The sequence below is a fragment of the Colias eurytheme genome, chromosome 8, assembly GCF_061535395.1.
Source record: "Colias eurytheme isolate Ceu_HAF_F1 chromosome 8, ilColEury1 Martin Lab GWU primary, whole genome shotgun sequence".
In the NCBI taxonomy this organism is placed as follows: Eukaryota; Metazoa; Arthropoda; class Insecta; order Lepidoptera; family Pieridae; genus Colias; species Colias eurytheme.
In genome coordinates, this window is record NC_142987.1 from 5,306,534 (window position 1) to 5,330,293 (window position 23,760).

General features: G+C 31.2%; 3 protein-coding genes across 3 annotated transcripts; 2 read left to right on the forward strand and 1 right to left on the reverse strand.

Annotated features, from left to right (window-relative positions):
• Positions 1-13,791: 13,791 nt before the first annotated feature.
• Positions 13,792-18,145, reverse strand: LOC149906472 (aldo-keto reductase 1B-like). The gene is made up of 7 exons (XM_090104254.1): positions 17,845-18,145; positions 17,454-17,596; positions 16,902-17,043; positions 16,315-16,509; positions 14,973-15,172; positions 14,427-14,582; positions 13,792-14,065 (listed from the first exon to the last, which is right to left on the reverse strand). The coding sequence occupies exons 1-7, from the start codon at positions 17,917-17,919 to the stop codon at positions 14,020-14,022; spliced, it is 957 nt and encodes a 318-aa protein (XP_089960380.1). The 5' UTR covers positions 17,920-18,145; the 3' UTR covers positions 13,792-14,019.
• Positions 18,146-19,717: 1,572 nt separating this feature from the next.
• On the forward strand, positions 19,718-20,414 carry GatC (glutamyl-tRNA(Gln) amidotransferase subunit C, mitochondrial). The gene is made up of 2 exons (XM_090104849.1): positions 19,718-20,155; positions 20,237-20,414. Exons 1-2 carry the CDS (start codon positions 19,842-19,844, stop codon positions 20,412-20,414), a joined length of 492 nt encoding a protein of 163 aa, XP_089960975.1. The 5' UTR covers positions 19,718-19,841.
• Positions 20,398-23,654, forward strand: PolG2 (DNA polymerase subunit gamma-2, mitochondrial). Its single transcript, XM_090104848.1, has 6 exons — positions 20,398-20,793; positions 21,101-21,235; positions 21,687-21,846; positions 22,124-22,236; positions 22,753-22,857; positions 23,543-23,654. Exons 1-6 carry the CDS (start codon positions 20,398-20,400, stop codon positions 23,597-23,599), a joined length of 966 nt encoding a protein of 321 aa, XP_089960974.1. The 3' UTR covers positions 23,600-23,654.
• Positions 23,655-23,760: the final 106 nt, after the last annotated feature.

A 23,760-nucleotide genomic window follows, 5' to 3' on the forward strand; every position in this document is an offset into this window, starting at 1 on the left:
TTCCAACTTGAATAATTTGCACCATCAAAAATAGGTATCGTAATATCTTCAATCCGGGCTTGCTTAGCCATTGTTTCAATATTTCTAATAATCTTGATCAATTTTCAACCTTTCCTTTTATATTCAATTTACTTGTGTAACTTGTACTTTTACGTATCTTCATAATCTTCTCGTGATGTTGATATTTTTCCATAATTTATTAACCACGCTCTGCTACCATGTTGAAATAATTGTATATTAAACACAATTTGTGGATCTTTATAAATTATCTTTATTATTTTTGTTATACTTTATTACAAACTACATTGTGCCGTGTGCGCACCACGAACCACAGAGACAGAGAGGAAGGCAAAGACAATTGCAGTTTGCAGTGATACCATACAGACTATACAATAACCAAAATACAGATTATAATATTTGCCTTTTCCAACAAATGTAACGCTGTGCCTTATCTCTGTTCCACCGTTAAACAAGCAGAAACATTCATTATCTTTGTACCTTTTTATACGGCCAAAAAACTCCAATCACATTTTTGTCCATTTATTCTACCCTTTAATTATCGTAAAGATAAATGGTATGCTAATGCTGCAGGTTATGTATAACATTTTATGTGCTTTTAAAACTTTTTAGAAACTATTTTTGCATACATTTTTATATTACTTTTTTCTGATTGAGTTTACGTTTATATTATAGACTAGCTTACCGCCCGCGGCTTCGCCAGCTTGATCTAAAACCTAATAAATTATATACTAAAACCTTCTTGAATCACTCTATCTATTAAAAAAACCGCATCAGAATCCGTTGCGTAGTTTTAAAGATTTAAGCATACAAAGGGACATAGGGAAATAGGGACAGAGAAAGCGACTTTGTTTTATACTATGTATAGTGATGATGATACGTAAAAAGTATAACAAGTTTTTATATATCTTCACATTAATCTTAAACTAATACTTACCATTTGGAAATCAACATTTGTTCCTACTGATAACAGATCCTTGGTTTTAAAAAAAGTAGATCTTTAATATAATTCGCACCTTATTCGTTTATCGACTTCTCTGCTCAAGCGTAGTCAATCGTCGAAGAATAGGATCATTGGAACATAGTTGACCACAATTAATTGGTTCCAACACCAATTGGATTAAAATATTTATCGTCACAAAAAGCAATTTACAGAGTTCGCCACACACAATACACGTCAGAAACAGCTTGGATATGCAATATCTGGTCGAGGTAGAACGTTGCACATTTCACCTGAAAAATTACTTTAACGATATTTTTATATTAAAATTACATTTTGTTTGCATACGTTCTTTTGAATTTTCTTGCTGATGTTCTATGTTCTGCGTGGTGGTACTCTTATACGATTCATGCATTATTAAAAAATGGAATGAGTAATATTTTTAGATTAAGTTTAAGTTGTATCGTATGAATAAATTGTCAGTCGTACATCAACATATTATAATATTTAATCAATTTTAAGATGAACCATGTCATAACTAGTTCTATTGATTTCGAACTTCTATAATTGAGTTATTTGAAAGCTCTGTACCTACTCGTGCCCAAAATTCGATAATGGTTCATATGTTTCATTAAAACATATTGTAATAAAGAACCGAATTGCTAAACATAGTTAGACTCAAATTCTCCCTTGTTCGGTAGTAATCAGATTTTCGTTATAAGATTCAGAAAAAATATATATGAGGAAGAAACTTATGGTGAGCTGATACCCTTGTTTCTTTTCAATTAACAAACAAGATTAAGACGAACATAAATTAAGGTGTTTTAAAAATATTGAGTAGCGTCTATTATGACAACTATTTGACAAACGGCAAAGTGGGGTCCGAGGTGCTTATTTGTCGCGGATTAGATAAAACCTGACGGAGTGACGTGGGGCGGAACTGTATCTTGTTGAGATTAATAGTAATCCTTTGTGTAGATCAAATAGTTCGCTGTAAACTAACCCGGCGGTTAGATAGCTTTGCAAATAGATATACAGAAGTTTTCGGAACTGAAAGCGTAGGTATTAATTATTATTCTGTAACGTAAATAGACCGACGGTTTTTTTTCCTTTAACCTGTTTGCTTACATTCAATACCACAAGTTATTGCTATTAAACGAAGTAGCTTGAGATATTGTAAAAGCGTACTATAAGTTTGAATGGAAACACGAGTTCGTTCGCTGTAAAACTAACACTAAAAGAGTTCAAACAATGACTGGGACTTTCGTTATGAAAGTTGAAAATTTCGTATTATTCGCTAACAAAGAGGCAAAGTCACACCTGCTACGGTAACTGTATTCTTGACATCGTGAAGGCAACGTCAATTCGAACTTAGGAAATTGTGAAACGTGTTTTAAAAGTTTACTTCAACCTACTTCACCTTTTTATCTCGTGTCAACAACGCAATTATGACGAGTACTAAAATACATTTCAATGTTAAGGCCCGGATTGTAAAGTAATTTTGCGTGATTTTCTAATGTAAGGAAAATAAAACAAACATCCACTATTCCTATAGCATTGTGCTTTTAGACAAGATTATTATCTCGGTATGTTACGAGATTGTAAGTCTATTGAACTGTAGCAAAAAAATATAAGCTCATCTTTTACTCTCACGTAATTGAAAATCCAATTAAAGTAGAACACAAAGTTTTTGAAATGGCGCCTGAGAGCATCTCTATAAATTGAAAGAACCTTTCGTAATATGAACTCTCATTCTCATTCTACAGATCACATCACAATTTCTTTGAAAAGAGATATTATACAACTGTTTCGGAGTTATTCATTAAGATGTTGGAAATCGCTACGAATAAGTAAATACGGTGAAACAATAGTACGTTATACGAATATTAAATTCGCTTTCTGACAGATTCTTGTTGTTCTGGCTAAATCCAGGAAATCATGAAAATTATATCTAATGCGTAACATTAATATGAATATTAATTAGAAAACTTTAGCTTTTTGTAGAGCGATACTGCAATTTTGTTAAATATTGTAAATACTTATATATATTACTCATTCGTACCACTTCGTAAACAGATTTGTTGGCAGATATTTAATTCGTCAGAAGATACGAAACGTTTGGTGGCCCTGGGATCTTGAAACATTACAGCTACAACTTACAATCCTTGTCGGAAGCCCAATTACGGGCCATTAACATACATAATTATTATTTATTCTTCCCTCAGGTTCTTCAATTATTTTACTGTATTAGCTCCTTACAAGAATAACCTTGCAACTTTTTTCAAAATCAAACTGTCAAGCTTAAAGTCAATTTAACAATAAAACTGCAACGGAAAATTTTTAAAATCAGGACAAGCCAGCGGTACAGACTGGTACTTTTATTTACCTTGCTGACTCGAGTAACAATGCCAGGTAGTACGTGCGTTCATAATGTACAAAGAATGTAATATAAAATTCTTCATGCACATTCCGCTTTCCTATTTCAAAGCATTCCGTGCGAAACGATCTTTATTATTGCTATGTTTTAGTTATATTTTAGTTGGTTTATTTGATCAGCGCGCACCATTAAAGCTTAGTGGCGAGTTAGATCAAATTTTTCCACAAATTTCTATCTTTTTAAGGTACAACCAAAACTTTTAATATAAGTTGTTATTAGGTAATAAAGTTTTAGTTACGTTGTTTATTATAAAATAAACATTACATGTTAAAAAAATACATTTCTAAATCAGAAAGTTATTTCACAATATACAATTGGATATCGAGGAATTAGAAAAGCGTTTTATAAATAAATACCTACATGTTATTTCAGAGACCAATAAAATGATTTGCTTTTTTTTTTTGTTATTTCTGTCACGTAAAAAAGTCATTATCGTATTAAAAGTAATCTGATCGAGATCGTGTAAAATGGGTATTACTCGAAGGTTAAGGTGCCACGATTAATATAATTACACTTGATTCGATCTTTTTTGTTATTTGTGAAATAAACTTTAAGATCGTGGTAATAAATGTTTTTTTAGAATACGGCAATGAGAGATGAAAATTGACTTTGCATTAAACGAAAAAAATATTTATACAAATACGTAAATACTTTGTTCTGACTGCTGATTTCATGGCACTTTTCAAGCAAAGGCATAAGCATTAGGAACGACTTAGATATTTTCTGTTAGAAACAGAAAAGGTCTCAGTCTAACAAAGCTAACTTCTAAGTATTATGAAAAACTATAATATAGTATAACCTAAACATATAATGTACCATAACTAACTTTAAGTACCTACGATTTATCGATTTTGTTGATAAAGGACAATAAAGCTCCACCGCAGGATTTATATCTAAATTTATTTACTATAAATATTTTATATTTTTTTAGATGTGTCTGGTACATACAACTTCTTTTAAGATGAGTTTTCTCAAAAAAAACATGTCGATGTACTCCGCATAGTAATTATGTAGATATTAAAAACTGGTTAAAATATTTTGACGCTAACGTATTTTTAAATAAAAAAAAATATCAAGTAACTATAGTAATTCATTAGTAGGTAACAAACGACCGTTTAAATATCTTTTAAACTTGCAGAATGGTACTAGCAATAGGAAATTATGAAACGAGTCGAACAAACTTTTAGTTTACGATAACGAGCTTACTTCAGTTAGAACGGATACAGATTAATAAGAAGTTATAGTGTTTTTCCGCTTGTTATTCATTTATTTTTTCAACCGAGAATTATGAAATTATACAATTTAACTTTATTGCACAATTACATAAATTTATATCACCGCAAATTCGTAAAAGTTTAGAGTATGAACGAGGGAAGAAATTCAACCCTTTACCGGCAGAATTAATTAAATGTAGGCTGTAGCTTGCCTAAGCTATTACAATTCTTATTTATTTTCAAGAAAATTGGCTGCATTTTTATACATCTACTATAAATACTTAGTTTTTCGTAATTTTTAACTAAGTTACAAACTATCGCACCCAAATACAACAACCTATAGTTACTTTAAGGTGATGAATTAATTTTTCTAACATTTACGGCCCTTTTCAAACCTTCGTAATTTTTATATTATTAAAGTTGTCGTGATGAAAATTCTTGACAAGAAAGTTCAATAGTAACACAATACGTCTACCGTTTTAGAAACATGATTCCATGATATTTTCTCGATAGAAAAAAAATACAAAGTTCTCATTGTTATTTTTTTATAATCTCTGGCATCTTCAAAATAACAAACGTAAAGTTACGACTTTTTGGATATTAACTATAAAATATACAACCTATACGTCTACCGATTTAGAATTTTGAAATATGCGATGGTTTTGAAATAAACAAGAAATACTTGAAATTAGCGCGCGACCAGCCAATATAGCGAGAGCCGCCCTGTACCTTCCTCCCCGATCGCTGCACGAGTCATTCCCGCTACGGCCGTCACACGGGGAACTTGTGTCGCTCGCGCAATCGTAAAAAAGGGTGACAACACGATAAGAAAAAATGAGACAAATGGGGACAATAAAGAAAATAAGAAGAAGAAACATAAAGGTTGGAGAAAAAAGAATGCTTACAATTGGAACAAATTAATGAAGAAGTTGGTTTTATTTTAAATTTGATGATAATTGTATTATAGACGATGTTTGATATGTACCCCTGTTTTAAGTACATAACGAATGTGTAAGATTTTTTTCATTTATAGCATAGATAATCTTTTCAGAAATCCGGAATCCAGAAGGAAAATAAACCCACTGATTGTTCACAATGTGAACCCACTCCTTCGTAAGTACCTTTATTCAGTCAAAAATGTATGTTATCAACGTTCTACTGGTTTTATCGCATGATTCCATTTTTTAGCAAAAAGCAACAAAGTGCAAAGAAATAAAAAATCATGGTGAACTTAGTGGAAGTATGGCGGACGTGATATGGAACAGGAGCTCATTGGAGAAGTATTATATTTAAAAAAAATACGAAAAAATTTCAAGAATTACATTTCTTAGTAGGTGGTAGATAAGTATGTTGTATAAAGAATTTGATATTGATATTTATTTCATTTATACTTACTACACCTGTGCGGGAAATTGCTTAGTACTAAAACAGGTTTATATTCATATTTACATAGTAATGTGAGTTTTAATTTCGAAAAATTTTGTGTAAGTAAGTATATTAAATTGAGTTCCTGGGTGATCTGGAAACACAATTGGGCCCGGAAGATGGCGCTGCAGTCACTCCTCCTAATCACATGAACCGATTTGGATGAATATTTGTGTGCACATTTCATTGTTGTGGGATGATTGGTTGATTCGTTTTCACATTAGCTAATATTATGTATTTTTGTTGTAAACTTAATTTAATGTTTATAATACATTATTATTGGTATATATAAGCCAGTGTTCGTCTCACATTGCTGTACCTGCCTACCTACCCTACCAGGGCCTAACTTTGTTCTGGCTATTTTATTTTGATTATTTGTAATGAATAATTACAATTATAATAGAGTGCAAAAAATAAATACATGCGTCAATATATTTTGTGTTTTTTTTAAAACAATTTTTCTATTTAAAAAAATATCATTCCGACCGCGGCTTTGCCCGCTTGGAATTAGGTTATATCGTGAATCCTGTTTTATCCCACAGAAGTGTTCAGTTCGGATAAAAAGTATCTTCTTCAGTAATATGATCTATCTTAAATGATTTGCTTACTGACCCAATAGTTGAAGTAGATCATGACTTCACAATTGCTATCTAACAGACGGGATCGACTTTTAACGTGTTCTACGAATAACGGAGAAGCTGAAAGACCATTAAGCGATTACCTTTCAATAGACTGAACTACTTACCAAGTATTTATTATATTGAGTACAACTGGCCATGAATGTGATGGCCTTAATGGACTCATATGGTACCACATATGGTTTTGACTGTAATACTTTCCAGTTTCCAGCCAAAACAAATGTAGGTACTAAGTGTATTTCGAATATACATATTTAAAAGATATAGAATTGTATAGCGTAACGAGACTTGGTTTTAAAATGCATAATCGCTTATAAGCAACAATTACAAAAATATATAGAGCCTGCAAAAGTATTTTGAAGATTCCCTTCTGTATATAATTCAATTCAAAAGCAGAGAAACGAAATGCGGGAAGTAGTTATTTGTACGTCGAATACCTTTACGGTGCAAATACAAATACTTCAAAAGTAGCTCATTAGTTTGTCTTAGTTTTCGTCAGCGATTTTTTTGCAAACTAAAGGAAACAGACATCTGCTTCTTTACTTTGTACTATTTGAGAAATACATCTTGTTTTTGTGAAACTTTATTTCTTTATAAAGAATTTCTAGAAGCCAATACATTTGGATTCATGCCTACCTAATATAGTTCGTTAAAAATAATTGTACAATCATGATTACCTACATAGGAAATCAAAGGTTTGATACAGGAACATAAAAAGACGCAGTGTTTCCAATTACAATTTGCCTTAGTAATCGAATAAACTCAGGATCTTGATCGTGATCTAGCCGGATTTGTTTTGTATCTCCCTTATTTGTACTTTTCCTAAAAAGCGAACCCTCGTCAAGATGGATTTGCCGACTGTAAAAAATATGGAACAATTTGTCTTTTATATATTGTTGCGTCACCTGATAGGTAACGAATTTATTTTTATACCAATAAGTGAATTATATGATAAAATAATATCATGATTGCAATTAATTTTACTACTGCGAGCGGATGTCCCCAAGTTTTTCCATATAATATGAGAGTTGAGTAATAAAATATATGTTGCCTTACAAGTAAAAACTCCACTAATTTAGATATTAACCGATAAATACCTATAAAAATATAGAACAAATATTTATGTAAGATTTATGTATATATTTTAAAAAGCTATTTCAATTTAATTGTATAATATATAAATGTATCTATTGTACCGCTAAATATTATTTATAACCGTCATATAAAACTCATTTTATTTATTGTAAAAACATCAACTTTTATTAGTATGCAGATGGTTTGCAGTTACCTTTTAGATAGCGCATCAGCGATAAAGTTCAGAATATATTATAAACCTCTCTCGTGCATAAGTAATTGCAAAAAGCATGAAATTAACTTCCTCGTCCTGTAGCATGAATCTAAACTTATATAAAATGAGAGCGAGAAGTACTCATTGGGGTTTTCATTATGTTTATTGGATTGTGGTGTGCGCCGTAATTTTAGAGAGAAAACTGAATATAAAATACATGAATTTTACGAGAACTTTACTTGCAAAGAGTGGTGCATTTTGTATATTCATATATTTAGAAGTAAGTATTTATCAAAATAATATATGCCAGCCCGCTTATGCCCTAATTAGAAATTACGGGTGCAGATGTAACAAAATTACATCAATCCAGCTCTTTATATATGCCTATTCTATAGGTTTATTTTGGCTTACAATATTATGATGTTATATTGGAATAGGCGGGTCTATTCAGATCGAGCGTTTTAATTACTGCGCGAAGGATCAAGCAGCTCGGTGGTCGTGGTGGCGGTTCGGCGGTGAAAAATAGTAGGAATATGGTAACGGGAGACAAAAAATTCAATGCTAATCGCATATCATCAATATTTAGTGTAAACGGTAGCATTCTAACCTAACGAAGGATATAAATTCATTTTTAGAATTAAAAACTTTCAGTTCAGTCAATAAACTATTGTGAAAAAACTAATCAATATTCAAGAGTTCTCCAGTGTGCTCGTATTTTTATATGACTGTATTACGGTTACCTATATGCAAAATCTTATTATTTCTTAATATTAAAACCAAAAGGGAAGCCCCACCCTACCCTAATCTTAGAAAATACATCAAAAAACGAAACTAAATTAGAGGCTTTCGGCTATTCCGCTAACAAATCGCACTTGACAAGGGTCACGCTCAGACAAGCCGAGATATCTGTACTATGTAATGTGTGCAAATACATTATGTTACTCGTAAATACGGACCATGTTGCTGGGAACGGGATTTCTAAATTTTGTGAACCATGTTCCACAATTCCACTTGGGTACCTATCAACACTGATTTACTTTTAGTTTTTAGTAGACTCTCGTTGAAATATTTTTTATTCAGCAGTGAGTGTCAACAGTTACACATGACACACATACACTCACATAATTTTATTCTGCTTTTTTTACCGGGAAAGAGAAAATTGTTCACTCTATAATACCGAAAAAAAATTACTCTTATTAAAACTCCACAAAAATTAAGGTACGATAACTCCAGCTATTTATCAAAAAATTAAAACACTTTAATTGCAGAATCAGGAAACGCCGACAACTGCCCGTTAATCCTCAGTCTCTTGAAGAATTTTGCGTTAGGTAATTAAGAATGATGGATATTCCAAGTTTATCGCAAGTGGCAAAGACGTGGGGCTCGTCACTTCCTTACTTTGCATCCTTATCATAGCTCTATGCTATCTTGTTGGTGAAAAAGATTCCGTTGTGGTAGAGGCATCTTACTAACTTGTACATTTCTCAATTCTAAATTTTGCTGAAGTCACAACAAATAAAAATCTCTGAACTTTACACGATTTTCATTGACATACTTACTCTTACTAAAACGTACTTGATGAAATGTTCATTCAACGGTAAAAGCAAAAAAATTGTAGATTGGGGATTGTTTAGATTGGAAATATGGAAGACATCGTTAACATTTATATTCTTAATGCCTTGAAGCATGTACGAAGATACAATGATTCAGGAATTTATTCTGCGGTGCAAAACACCCACTCTGCTATTTTTAGCAAAATCGACTAGTAGTAGTCGACGACTACCTACATGAACGTATTAATTTAATATAAAAGGCTCAAATATTTGCCAACTCATGCAAAAAGTTTAGATCTAGCTTTAATAAAGGACAGCCTTGTAGGATAATTAATGTTATAAATACAATAACTTGCCCCGAATAACCTTTATATAGAGAGCTATATTAAATACGTCTTTCATTGTGACAAATTACAAAAATCCTTTAGAAAGAAACAAGACTTTATTAAGCAGCGGGTCACTTCAGTCTCAGCGAAGTCCAACGATCCATCACGGGTAATTGCTTCAGTCCTCCGAGTTGCAATCTCCACTGTTATTTGATTATTACTTATTCATTTCGTCTATATCTTATAGATTAGAAAATAAATCACGTTCCACGGGTCTTGTTTATTTCGCAGTGTCCGACTATGGGTAGGAAATAGGAATGTGCTGAAATACTTAGTACCTATCTATAGTTACAAACTGGCAACTCTAACGTGACCTGTAATTTTGTTCTGTATCGAAAATTAAGAAAAGACTTTATTAAGTAGGTATACTTTACTATTTGCTATATGTTTGATACAAGATTATACTTCCAAGCTGATACTGTATAAATCGTTACCTGTATGAACATAACGAACGTCATATAGAATTTATTGAACTTATTTTGAAATCCTTTTACCTACCTAAATTTAGCAACACGTACAAATCTACTATTTCGACAAAGGTATTTATCCATATTTGAAAGATCTTCACTACTAACGCCTGAGTAAAATGTATGTAAAAATGTTTTAAAAGCATTACCTTTAAATTGTACAAAGAATATGATGCATTTTTGTGCTGAATTCTGCATAAACGAACTAAGGTTTGTCAAGCCAATGCACACCAAACTTTCGACGGCTGTAACCAAATTTACTAACGAGTACAACATGGGTGACAGAACACAGAATTCGCCGCTTTTACTTACATACTCCTTTTGACTGCCAAAACACATCATCCATGGCAATGGATAATACATATGTTTTTGTTTTACACGATTCGGGAAGCTTATATTGGTGCTGCGATATTTTTGTACATACAATATTTTATTTTAAAAAGTTCAACGCAAACTAAAATATTATGTGTAGAGGAAAGTCACCAAATATGGAATAGTATCCTAATATGGAATTCCTTCATTTCTCTAAGACTATAAGTATGAATCGCAACATTCGACCATCTTCTGTTTCATTTGGTGTACTAATTATCGCACTAACACCATCGAGTTAGTTGCGTGAACGGTTTACGTATGGCGGGCGTGTTTTGTTTTGTTGCCATGCAGAAATTTTTTAAGGTAAGTCATAAATGAGTATTTGCCAGCTATTATGTTTGTTTACATAAGTGTTATACTATTTAGTATATTGGTATTATGTTTATTTCACCATTTTGTGATCTTTTGTCTTTAAAATATTGTGAATTGAAAAAATATTTAGAAGAGTTTGAATGAGTATAAAAATCCAAATGCGCGAAGTGACAGTAGTACCCACCTCAACGCTTCGCTTATGAGGCGTGCAATATGGACAGTCGTCGGTGTCTAATTATGGAATACTATAAACTTGCTATTATTTTTTTTTAAACTGTATGTAATGTTTGTTTTTAGAATGTCCGGTTCACAATCAACTTAACGAAAAATCTGGGATGAAGAAAAAACGGCACAATCTATAAAATTCGTCCGGGAAAAGAAAATGGGGTATTTGAAAGCGGCACAGGATTTCCAAGTCCCTAGGACAACTTTATTTCATCATTATATTTATATTTCTTCTTTCAACGTTATTAACTTTATTAAGAGAAACAAACAATCGAAGAAAAATAAGGATGATAGTGAAGAAAAAAGACTGAGGAACTAGACATTATCCAGTTTGATGAAGGTAGTGGACATGATGGACCAAGTGCCTTCTGACTCTGCAGATGCAGAACGTAACATACATGCATCAGCAGAGGCAGGAGGTTCTGTTCAAGACTTTTTTCCATGGATGAAAGTGGAGAAAGTTGAATTAAATGCTTGATGTATGGGCTCTGAACACATTATGATGTGCTGGTCCAGATGGATCTGGATTTGTGACTTTTGCAAGTAATTACGTAACTTCTTTCATTGATCACAATATGTAACATTCATTTAATTGATCTCAAAGATATTCATTACATTTTTGTTATTGTTATGTTGATTTATGCTTATATTCCATATATGGGTACCTATTCCATATTTGGTTACTCATTTGGGATTTTGTTTTTTTTGTAAGATTTTAATTTGATTACTGATATATTTCGTTACAGGCTGTTAATTACTACTTATAGATGTATGACTGACCAGAAAAAACAATAAACTGATTTAATTAATGTAAAGTTTTATTTTTATATCCCAAAAACAAAATGGTATTCCATATTTGGTTACTTTCCTCTATTTTTTGTCGCGAAAAATGATAAAACTAACAGCATACTATGATGACAGATGTGTTCTCTCACCACGTTGGACGGATATTGTTTTCGGAAATTAATAAACGAACAGAACAACATACCGTTTAATATAATGGTTTCTTAGTTATATTACACCGGCCACATCGTATGGAATTTGTAATCACATAGTTTGACAGGTAATTTTATAATATAATATAATATTTAGCGAAGTATATAGCTTTGTTCAAAATTAATATTCCTAGTTTATGAGAAAACTATGTTATGAGCTTTTATGTAAGTTCGTAAAGCGTTTCGAAGCTATTTTATACGCATCAATTATGAATGATGAAATATATCTATGTATTTATCATTAGTTAGTGGTTATTACATAGAAAACAATTAGATCCTTATTAGAACTAACATCAACATCATAATTTGTAAGATATTATTTTCTATTTAGATACAATTAATTAGTTACACAAAATGTTAAATCAGAAAGAAGAAATCGTAGATGATTCATCTGAAACATAATCATGTAAGAAAAGAAATTATAAAAGTCTGAGAGTAGGTACTACTTGTCTACTTAATGAAAGCATCCTCAAGGGATTCGTAAAATTCATGTACCTATACACAATTTAAGAAATAACATTTCTTTTCAAGCATCTCCGTTCCTTTGGCAAAAGTGCCCTATTACATAGATGGATTTACACCCGAGTAGTACCATCTCAACGGAATTGAATGCTGAGCAATAAACATTAAATTAAATAGATTAAAGAAAAAGTATTTTTACTCTATTATTAATTCATTATAGCCCCTAACTGTTTCTATATCGTTACAATGTTACCTACTAAGTGTCGGAAAATTTTTTATTTAAAATTCATTCTTATAAAATCTTGTTCAAATTATGTTGTTGATTTTACGTTATTACTTAACATATCATTAAATTAATTCAACAATTGTATTACAAATTATATATAAGTACCTATCAATTTTCCTACCGATCTGAACATAATCTTCAACAATTTATATTTAAACATTCACTCCACTTGTATATCAAAGCATGACATGAAAATGTTGCCCGGATACTACAGTTTAATATAAAAATACCCAGAGATGAGCGGCTACCGAATAATAATTTCAATTTCAGAACAAAGCAGTCAAAGAATCTTGACGACGGTGGGTTCGGATCAAACGTCAGCGTAACGGAAACGTACGCAACGAAAGCGTTTGGCCGGATATTGCTTGCCTTACATTTGACGTAAACCCACCCACGTACTAAAGAGGCCCATCCCAGAAGCCAAATAGAGCCAGCCACTTCTAAAAATCTCGCTACAACTCGAACTTAGTCGGTAAACATTAAATCTTAACTAATGTTATAAAATTATAATTATTTTATTTAAGTACAATTTTTTCTTAAGTAGAAGCAGTGTTAGTTAGACTAACATTTGTATAAAACGAAACGCATTACGCAAATAAGAATGACGAGAGGTGCTTTAAATTTACTTGTAAGTACCTGGTGTAAAATTATATAATTTATTTGATTATTCCTAAGAATCAAGAGCCATCTTTATAGAGGATACTGAATAATAATTATAGTTCTAGCTATAGAATGATAACGTTATCGGTAAAATGTTGTGTATGGTCCATATGATGTTTCCCCAAACTTAAACCACATGTGTGTATAATTATTTACAATTTGTTTTTGTTTTATTTCCGTGAAAATATAAGAGCTTTACATTTTAATCGGAACTCTACATGTGTCGGGAACGACGATAAAACATTTTATTGTCAATTACTTTTATTTATTGCTGTAATAAAGTATTTGTATAATGTGATAGTATAATATTAAATTGCAATTACAGATTTCATCACTTAATTTCAAAATTCTTCTTTCACAAAAGGATGATCATTGTGTTCTCTGCCTCTGTAAAAAGTTAATTGGATTAATAATTAAGTTTAAATAAGTATTAAAATTAGAAGGTTAATATACATAAACCTGTAAAGGGAATTTGTATTCTATACAGTACAATATATCTACAATCATTCAGTGTTTATGTACATTGGCCTTAATAGCCTATATCACTAGATATTTATAGTTCATAAAATATATATTACCGTTATTGTGGCTAGAAAGCAATCTAGGGAACTTGAAATTAAACAAAGAAACTTACCTTGGGGCAATGATCAAACAATACAATATTACTAACAAGTAATTAATCTTGCTCTCGATATCGACATTCACCGATCAAACAACAAACGATAGAACCACAAAACAAATTACTTACTCGGCCTGGGGTATAAGACGACCGTTACAATCGAGACTGCTAATCACGTCAATATCCTCCTTTGATAGTTTGAAGTCCCACACATTGAAGTTATCAGCGATACGTGTTTTGTTCACTGATTTCGGTATGACAATGATGCCGCGATCGATGGCGTATCTGAAAGAAGAATTATTGTTGAATGTTTATTTTATTAGTATTGAGTGTTTTATTTTATCAAGTGTTGTATTTCCCTAGGAAACAAACATATTTGCTTAATACGCATACCTACTCGTTCCGAAACATTTTCCCGTTTTCCTTATAATCATTAATTTCTAACTTGAGTGAATACTCATTACTTCTTATGAAATTTATGTATACTCGGATTATAGACGTCATATTCTAGACTTCGTTAGATATAAGACATCCATCTAACCGCCTGGCAACTATCCCATTTAATTCACTAACAATCACTCAACTATGCCACAACTCACAAGTATTCCCTTCATTAATCTAAAACCCACAAAATCGTTTACATTTTAGTTAAACTGAAATAATATTCGCACTTGCCTAATTAAAATTTGAGCCGGTGTTTTCTTTAACTTTTCGGCAACTAATTTCACTTTTGGGTCGTCCAACAGGGTCGGGTCGCCTGGCTTCGCCCAGGGGCGGTCTGGACTGCCGAGTGGACTGTATGCTGTTAATATAATTCCCCTTTCTTGGCAAAATTCTAGAAGCTTCCTTTGGCTTAAGTATGGGTGACATTCTACCTAATAATTATATTATTAATGTAAATAGGTACGTTAAAAATGCAATCTTTCCTAAAAATTCTAAATTGTCAAAATATATTTTTTTGTAATAAAAGGCTAATAAGTAATAGGGTAAGGTTGCTCAAGTCGTACCACGGCGTTAGTCGTACCCCACCAATATCTCGTCTGATACCATTGAATTGGGCCATCTAGTGTTGTTAACGTGAACTATTTAGTCGCGCGAGCAAGCGTAAACAAGTGGTCAGGCGGTCGGCTTCGTGCAGCGAAAATAATTCAAAAATTAAGTTTTTTATCACTTTTCATGTAAAATTAACGACTCATTCATAAGCTTTTTACGGCAGGAATGTTATCTTTATATTTTGTCTTTGTTTACAACGATTTTTAATGCTTATCTGTCAATTGTTTGGGCATACTCAAACAGGAGAAAATTTTTAGGTTGTGTTAGTAATTTTATTTTTCAACCTCAAAGTTAAGTATGCTTAAGTCGTACCTGTTAAAAATTCTTTAGTCGTACTTCTATTTAGGTCTAAGATTTTGTTATTCACTAAAATAATTACCAAATAATATGCTTAAGTTAATCTCAGACTGAATTATTTGTAATTTTAACTTACTTAAAATTGATCTCTTATTATTAAGAATTTTTCTATATAGTTTATTATATCTTCACTAAAGTAAAAAGTTCTAAGTAAAGTTCTAAGTACGACTTAGGCTGTATGTGGTACGAATTAGGCAACTAGGCGCCTTAATCGTACCGAAGGTATGTTTTTGAAAAACGTTAAAATATATATTTTAATATTAACATTGTAAGTTTCTGTGATTTTTTAATAATAGACAACTAAATAAAGATTCAGTAAATGTGGATTATTTTGTATTATTTCAATTGTCGTGAATATTATAGCATAATTTCCTTAGGGGGTACGACTTGAGCAACCTTACCCTATACTTGGATTCATATTTTCATGAATAGGCGTAACTGTAAGGTAGTATCTCATTTAAATATCAAACTTGGTTCTTAATTAACAAGGAAAATCACTTAAATAACCCAAACAACATAAAAATAAAAGGAAGCCTTTAAAGCGGAACAAACAATTTTAAAAGCTTTCATTAAAAACGTATTTCAATATAGCATGATGTTTAAATACTTGGTTCGTAACAGGCTTAATTTTAGCGATCTGAAAAACACGATCGATCTGTTTTGAATTGAAGTTGCTGAGACCGATGCTCCTCGTTAAACCTTGTTCGACAAGATTTTCCATTGCTTTCCATGTATCTGTGTAATCTACATCCGAATAGATTACTTTGCCATTGGCGTCTGAAGGAAACGGATCATCGCCTTCCTGTAATATGATTACAAGGAGTCTCAATACACTCAAGAAATCGATATTAAATTAGATACCTACTAAGATGCGATAAGCAAAGTATAGAACAATTTTTTATGTATATTATATTTAATTTTATGAAGTAAAAATTGCGAGGCCGATTAAAACATAATTGGCAGCGAATTTATTACAATTTAGTTACTAAATTGTAATAAATTCGCTGCCAATTATGTTTTATGTACTAAATTATTTAGTACATAAACCGAATGAATGTCGGAGAATGAAAAACTCGAATACTCAACAATATAGAATAATAGGTAGGTACCTATTATAATTCTATATTATCTGTGACTCAAGCTCAACCAATTGCGGCAATTTTAAATGTAGGTACCTGTAATAAGGATACATACCTTATAAGCCATGGGCCAGTGAATGAGGTATAAGTCTAGATATTGCAATCCGAGACTTGATAGAGACACCCTTATAGCTGGTTCTACTAAATCCGGACGATGGTACGTATTCCATAATTTCGAAGTTATAAATAAGTCTTCCCTGAAAAAAACAGGAAATAGCTTATAGACGGAAATTGGCTTCTGAAATACACTTCAAAAGAACTTACAATACAGTTTCTGAAAGAAAATTTGGCCAATGCTAATAGGCAGCTAGGTCCCTTTGACGAATCTGCGTCGCTCTGTGGGGACTCTACACATCTTGCTATATGATCAAGTACCTAAGTAGGTAGTTGATCAGCATTCTTTATATAGGTACAGGCACAGAATAATATCTAACTAGAAGCTAGTACAGGCTACACTTTTTAAGTCTCAACTGAGGAGAAAGTCGATACATTCTGATTTTAAAGTTTAGGGATAAACTACTTACCTACATTATTTTGTAGGTTATTTTTAATTTACAAAAACGTGTTTTATGGTTATCTCATCAACTGGTTATAATTAAATTGTTACCTTTTGACAACTCCACTTCTTATCTTACCCTGGATAGCTTGTCCAACCTCTCGCTCGTTTCCATACAGGTACGCACAATCTATATGCCGATAACCCACATCAATCGCAGAACTGACTGCATCATATACTTCACCAGGTTTCGACTGAGAGGAAATATTAAATTGTTTTAGTAATTATTTTCCTTGAAGCTTACAAAAAAACAAATGTGAGTGTGAGTGTTTTATAGGTTCAAGAAAGGACCCCTTTGTTGTAATTTTTAATTCAATTACAATCTATACACGAATAATGAAAATTTATATTTATAGATTTATATTACTTTAACCCTAAATTATGTACACGAGTATCAATTATTCTCATTCATTAAAATATATAAAATGTAGATTGTAGGTACCTTCCATGTGCCCAAGCCGAGAATAGGACAAGAGAGTCCATTGTTAAACTTCACTGAAATAACTTTTTTGGACATCCTGCTAAATGAAGACTAGCAAACTAAATGAAATAAAAATATTTTATTATCTTTATTTGACTTCGTATCAATTTTTTAATATTATCAATGTTTATATTTACAAAGACCTTGACTGTGTTGATACTTTAAATTTTTACGATTCCTATGGGTTATATAAACACGTATGACAAAACTTTTCTACTTTATTAAAACAATGATGGAGCAATCACCAAGCCAAAGTTGGTGGTTCGCCTGATGGTAAGCGATCCCCACCGCCGAAAACATTCGCAGTAGAGCCTCTGCTCGATTTTACAGAAAAACATAAATAACTAAAAAATAAGGTGTTATTGTTATAAACCTGTGATAAAAACTATAAAGTATTGTAAGTAAATAGGAGTACAACAAAAATTTACCTACAAAATAGTTTGTACCTAAGCATTCTAAATTAAATGGAATATTGTGTAAATTTAATATGCATAGTTCCAATGACTTGGTGTTTGGTCTAAACTTTTAATCTAGGTACATGGCTACAATTGGGATTAAATGGAAATCCAATAAACAGATTTTACTAATTGAAAAATCAATATGAATGAGACATCTAAATAACTGACCATAAATATGTATAAAATAAATATCTTTACCTGCTTATAATAGACACTGTATATTATATAAACTGATCATCTGATATGGATTTACCAATATAAAATATATTTTTGTCTCTAAATAAAGTCCCCCTAAATAGAGGGTGATATCTCGCACTGCTCTGCCCCTATAATTATTGGTCTTAGTAATATTCTTGCAAACTTTGAAGCAAATCCAAACATTATTTTTTTATATAAATTTTAACTAGGTATATAATAATATCTACTATAAAAATTGTCTTCGTTCTTACTGGTTAAAAAAACATGATCTTAGGTTTGCAAGGAATGTTTATCAGATGTAAGAGTTAAAAAACAAACACCTAAATACAGAATTAAAACAACACATAACCAGTTTTACATTTTATTTTAACGAAATAAATATAGCAACTAATACTCTATCTTAACCAAAGTTTACACTAAAAACATTCAATTTGTTACATCATTTTCTCTGGTGATCCTTCAGCAAGTAATTCCTTCTCTGCGGCAGCTTTTGATGCTTCTATCTGAGGTTTCATATATCTAAAATATCTGTAGAAATGTTCACCCAGGATCACTGAGCCATATATAGTTAAACCGACGCAGCAAATCACAAAACCCCTGTGTAATTTATCATACAAAGCGGTGCGTGGATACTTCTTCATGATTTTCTGTAATAATTAATAACAGAATTGGATTAAAACCGAGTCTTATTTTTTTATTTGCTATATATTAATTAATTTAGTAATTAATTATATACTCTTTCCTACCTCGTTTAAATTTCACTTTTAACTTAACCTAACTGTTTATTTTTATTATTTTATAAATTTATAGATTTTCTAACGTCAATGCACAAATCCTATGACTTAACGTCATTATGATAAATATGACATTGTGATGACAATTGACATTATTGTGTATTCAACAATGATTCAACACATTGTCTTATTGCCATTTCTAAAAATTTAAAATAAATTTCGTTTGAATTCGTAAATAATGTTTTTAAATATTATTGATCCCTTTACTATTATACATATATTTCAAGTTAGTAAATAGTGTACATTTAATAGAGTCTGGGAGAGCTATTTTATAAACTTCCGAAAAATATAAATTATTCATAATAGTAACACTATAGTTAAACGTCATTGCCAAATAAATGCTAATATTGTCAAATGTCAATCAATATTCATATTTCATTCAAAATTATTTTGATTTTTGAATTTGAAATTTGAATTTGTAGGTTAAATGTTGTGTTATTGAATGTCTATTAATTTTCATACAAATATTCATATTCAGACATAATTTTATGATATTCTTACTATATTAATGTATTTGTTCAACTGTACTATGTTTTGCAGATATGTAAATTCAACTCGTTTAAGACTTAATTGCTCTTTCCCAATCAATGTAAAAAGGTACTCTGTAATTCCTCATAGTCCCATCAATACTATAGAGAATACAGAAAATAAAAAACCAAAATTAGATTCAAATACCATCGCTTTACTAGAAAGACTATCACTGGTGAAATGCGATACAAATGAAGGTGTTACTGTGTTAGAAGATTCAATAGACTTCGCAAATAATATTCTTCATATAAATACAGACAACGTTGACCCTCTATATTCTGTATTGGAAGATGAGTAAGTATATTTTTAGTGTTTCAATAAATTATCAGAACTGTCCATCAACTTTTGTTTACCAATGAATATTTGATATTGCAGGAATTTAAGTTTACGTAATGATGTTATTACTCAAGGCAACTGTCAAGAAGATATTCTTAAGAATGCTGTGATAACGGAAGATGATTACTTTGTTGCACCACCAGGAAACATACCATTACATGAAATCGAACAAAATGATAGTAACATCGACTTGAGCAAAAATGAGCACTCAAATTAAACAAGTATTTAACTTGAGAACATTTTTCTCTCTAATAAAAAATATAGATAATAAACATTTATACAAAATAGAGCCCTCCAGTAAAAACATTTTACACAACATTCATTTAAGCTGGTTGCATTCCATACATTCAAAGTCCCAGTCAAATTTTCCGGTATATTTAAACAAAGAAACATGCCATGCCGCTGAAAAGAACACCTTATGCTATGGGATCATTGAGAAAACATTTGATTTGTATCCTGAAATGATAGATTTTCATGAAGATGAATGTAATATTAAGAATGAATCAGTATTGAAGCTAATACTAACTTTACCAAAACAAGACATAATGCAGTACTTCTTTCAGTGGCAAAGATATAGAAAGTATTGGTGGAGTTCAGTAAGTTTTTGTTTTTCTTTGTAAATTTAAAAATCTGTCTTCATAACCTCTAATAAATATGAGCATCCACATTGAAAATACCTTATTTAGTGGCCATGTGAGATGCAAACAGTTGTAAGAGGAAAGATTCAGTTACTGTTGTCTAAAACGAGGTTGATTCTGGACATTTAAACCTATAAAGTAGTGTAAAAATCTTATAATCCCAATAGATATTCAAATTGTACACTTCTTAGTTCTGGCTTTTGAGCAAAATTAAATCTTCATAATTTTTCTCTTCATAGTTTTAAATTAACTTTTTTTGTTATAGACTACCACAACTCCAAGTTTATTTGCAGTTAAGGACATGAAATATGGATCCTCTTCCATAGACACTCAGATAGTTGCAAAGTTCCAAGATAATGAAATTGTTGTGGAAAATGTGTCAATTAGCACAGTTAAAAATGTAAGTATATTTCGCTTTGATTTTTGAGATTTATTTCAAAATATGTACCTAGTACTTCTAGTTGATGGATCCAGAATAAGTATGTTCCCATCAGAGAGATCTATATATAAAAATGAAACCCGTTTTCCTTGGTCACGGCATGACGCGTGAACGGGTGGACCGATTTTGATAATTCTTTTTTTATTATATTCCTTGAAGTATGAGGATGATTCTTATGGAGAGAAAACGTAAACATGTTTCGCTCGGACGGAAAGACCGCTAGTTTTCAATAAAAGCAGTATCTCTAGTAATCTATTAATGTGTTGTGTTATCAATATTAGTGGCGGTATTGGTGCTTTGTACTGAAAAAAAAATATACCAGCCTAATTGAGAACCTCCTCCTTTTTTTGAAGTCAGTTAAAATAATACAGAGAATATTGATGAGTCTTTTAATATAATGTCTTGTATCCAGTTTTCAGAACATACAGCAAGTCTTACATGCAGCATGTCTTTAGAAACAGCTCTATGCACACTGCTGCTGGATGGAGTATTGAACAAAACAACAAATGGTTATTTGCGCCTTCACAATAAAATGGCTCCATATAAAATTTCATTTGCATTAAATTGTCAAGGTAATAAAAATCAATTACCTAGGGTACTTGAATAGATTTTGAAAAAAAAAACATTATTCATAGAATAAGAGTTCATTCAACAAAAAAGATTTAATTTTTCGTAATTTTAACAGTCCTTTCTGAAAATGGTAATAGGTCGGTAGTTTATTTGTACAACTTGCCAAAGTTCAACTGTTGGAATATGTAATGAAATAATTAATAAATAAAGTAAAAACTGCTTTAAATTAATATCATTATTATTAATTTTCCCTTTTATAATATATTTTGTCAATTTTAGATTCAAATAATCAACAAACACTGCAAGAATTGGCTACCCTCATTTACAGCAAACTAAATGCAAGAGACATATCAACATGGCTACCTAACTACTCACTGCCACTGCAAACTCAGGTAATTTATTACAATCTTATCGCAAACACAGAAGGTGGTAAGGCCTTATGAATATTTTTGACTCTTTAGCACAAAAACTTAATGGCCTGCACAGACGAGAAATTTTAGTGCGTTAAAAAAGACCACTAACGATCGTATCGAGTAACGCAAACGAGGGATTATAAGTACCGAGTACAAAAAGTCCCCCGAATAACCGCAAACATGTAGAGAGCAGAAAGACAAAAGTACGAGGGAGTCCCTAAATCGAATAGAATACTTATGACTTGGCGAAACAACGCACACGGCGGACATTTAGTCTGCGTTGTAACCTGTGAATATGTATTCGCTTTGAAAGCGTGCTCTTCTCTACAATTCGGAGCCTTCTTTTTTCTCTGTCACGGAGAAAAGTCCGTAGTTTGCGCAGGCCATAATGGGACTTTTCAATAAACTAATAATTTTGCATTTAATGTTTTAAATAAAATGTCATACACAAGAGTTTGAAATTCTCTTCACCGCACCCAATGTCTTTTTTTGTAGATAGAAGAAAATCTCGAAAAGGGTGTCACATATACTGCGATTTTAAGTGATGAATCTCTAAAAAATGGTATTTTTCATTTGCTGAACAGCAGTACAATGTTGAAGGTATGACATTAACAATTAACTTATTTACTATAATATTTTGGATAATTTTTAAATCTTTGCATATTTATTATGTGGTAATATTGTTAGATCTATACAAAAGGAGTTGATCGTATAAATAACTTAAGTGTGCATAAATTAAATTAGCTATGCACTATAAACTCGATTACTTACCAGAAGAAATCCCATCCCTCACATAAATTAATTATTAAGTAAACTCGCAATTGATTTTTTTAGGAATAGGTATTTAGAAAGGCTAGGTTTATTATAGAAAATCTAGGAACGGGAGCTATGTGGGCTTTTCTTTGAAGATATATTACTATAATTTGATGATCTTAATTACCAACATTTAACAAAATTGCACATAATAATATAAAGTGCATGTAGTTTATCAGCAGCAGGCTCATTCTGTCATCATTCATGTCACTTTATTAAAATTAAAACTGCTAATCAACAGTGACTAGTGAATCTTCCGTCTTTATATTTATCAAATTTAAAACTAAAAATATAAGCGACATACATACTTTTGTACATTAGCCTTATCAGTTGGATTGGAAGTAGAAACAATTGACATAGTTGATAACAGTTCATTGATTATATGCTAATAAGTTCATATTATATATTTAATAAGAGGAGAATTATTCCATTGTAAGGTGAAATATAACCGCGTCTTATTTGTTTATTTCAGGAACAAGTTCATTTAGCGGACTTTGAAGACTATGCAGCCTTAATATGTAGTAAATAGTGTATGTAAATATTTAACACCAGTTAGAAGCTAATTAAAAGTTATTAAAACTCAATGTTCTGTTATTTCTAAAATAGCATAAGTATTTCTACATTTAAATGTGAAAACACCTGAATAATTAATGTTATATAAAATAACACAATTGTCCAAACCATTGTTAA

Coding starts and splice junctions, on each gene's coding strand:
- LOC149906472 (XM_090104254.1), bottom strand. CDS start 17,919: ATGTCCAAAAAAGTTATTTCAGTGAAGTTTAACAATGGACTCTCTTGT. Junction 15,173..16,314: donor TTAAGCCTGTTACGAACCAA/GTATTTAAACAT, acceptor TATAATTATTAG/GTAGAATGTCACCCATACTT. Junction 14,583..14,972: donor CCGGCTCAAATTTTAATTAG/GCAAGTGCGAAT, acceptor TTCTTCTTTCAG/ATACGCCATCGATCGCGGCA.
- GatC (XM_090104849.1), top strand. CDS start 19,842: ATGTATTTGTTCAACTGTACTATGTTTTGCAGATATGTAAATTCAACT. Junction 20,156..20,236: donor TATTCTGTATTGGAAGATGA/GTAAGTATATTT, acceptor TTGATATTGCAG/GAATTTAAGTTTACGTAATG.
- PolG2 (XM_090104848.1), top strand. CDS start 20,398: ATGAGCACTCAAATTAAACAAGTATTTAACTTGAGAACATTTTTCTCT. Junction 20,794..21,100: donor GAAAGTATTGGTGGAGTTCA/GTAAGTTTTTGT, acceptor TTTTTGTTATAG/ACTACCACAACTCCAAGTTT. Junction 22,237..22,752: donor CACTGCCACTGCAAACTCAG/GTAATTTATTAC, acceptor CTTTTTTTGTAG/ATAGAAGAAAATCTCGAAAA.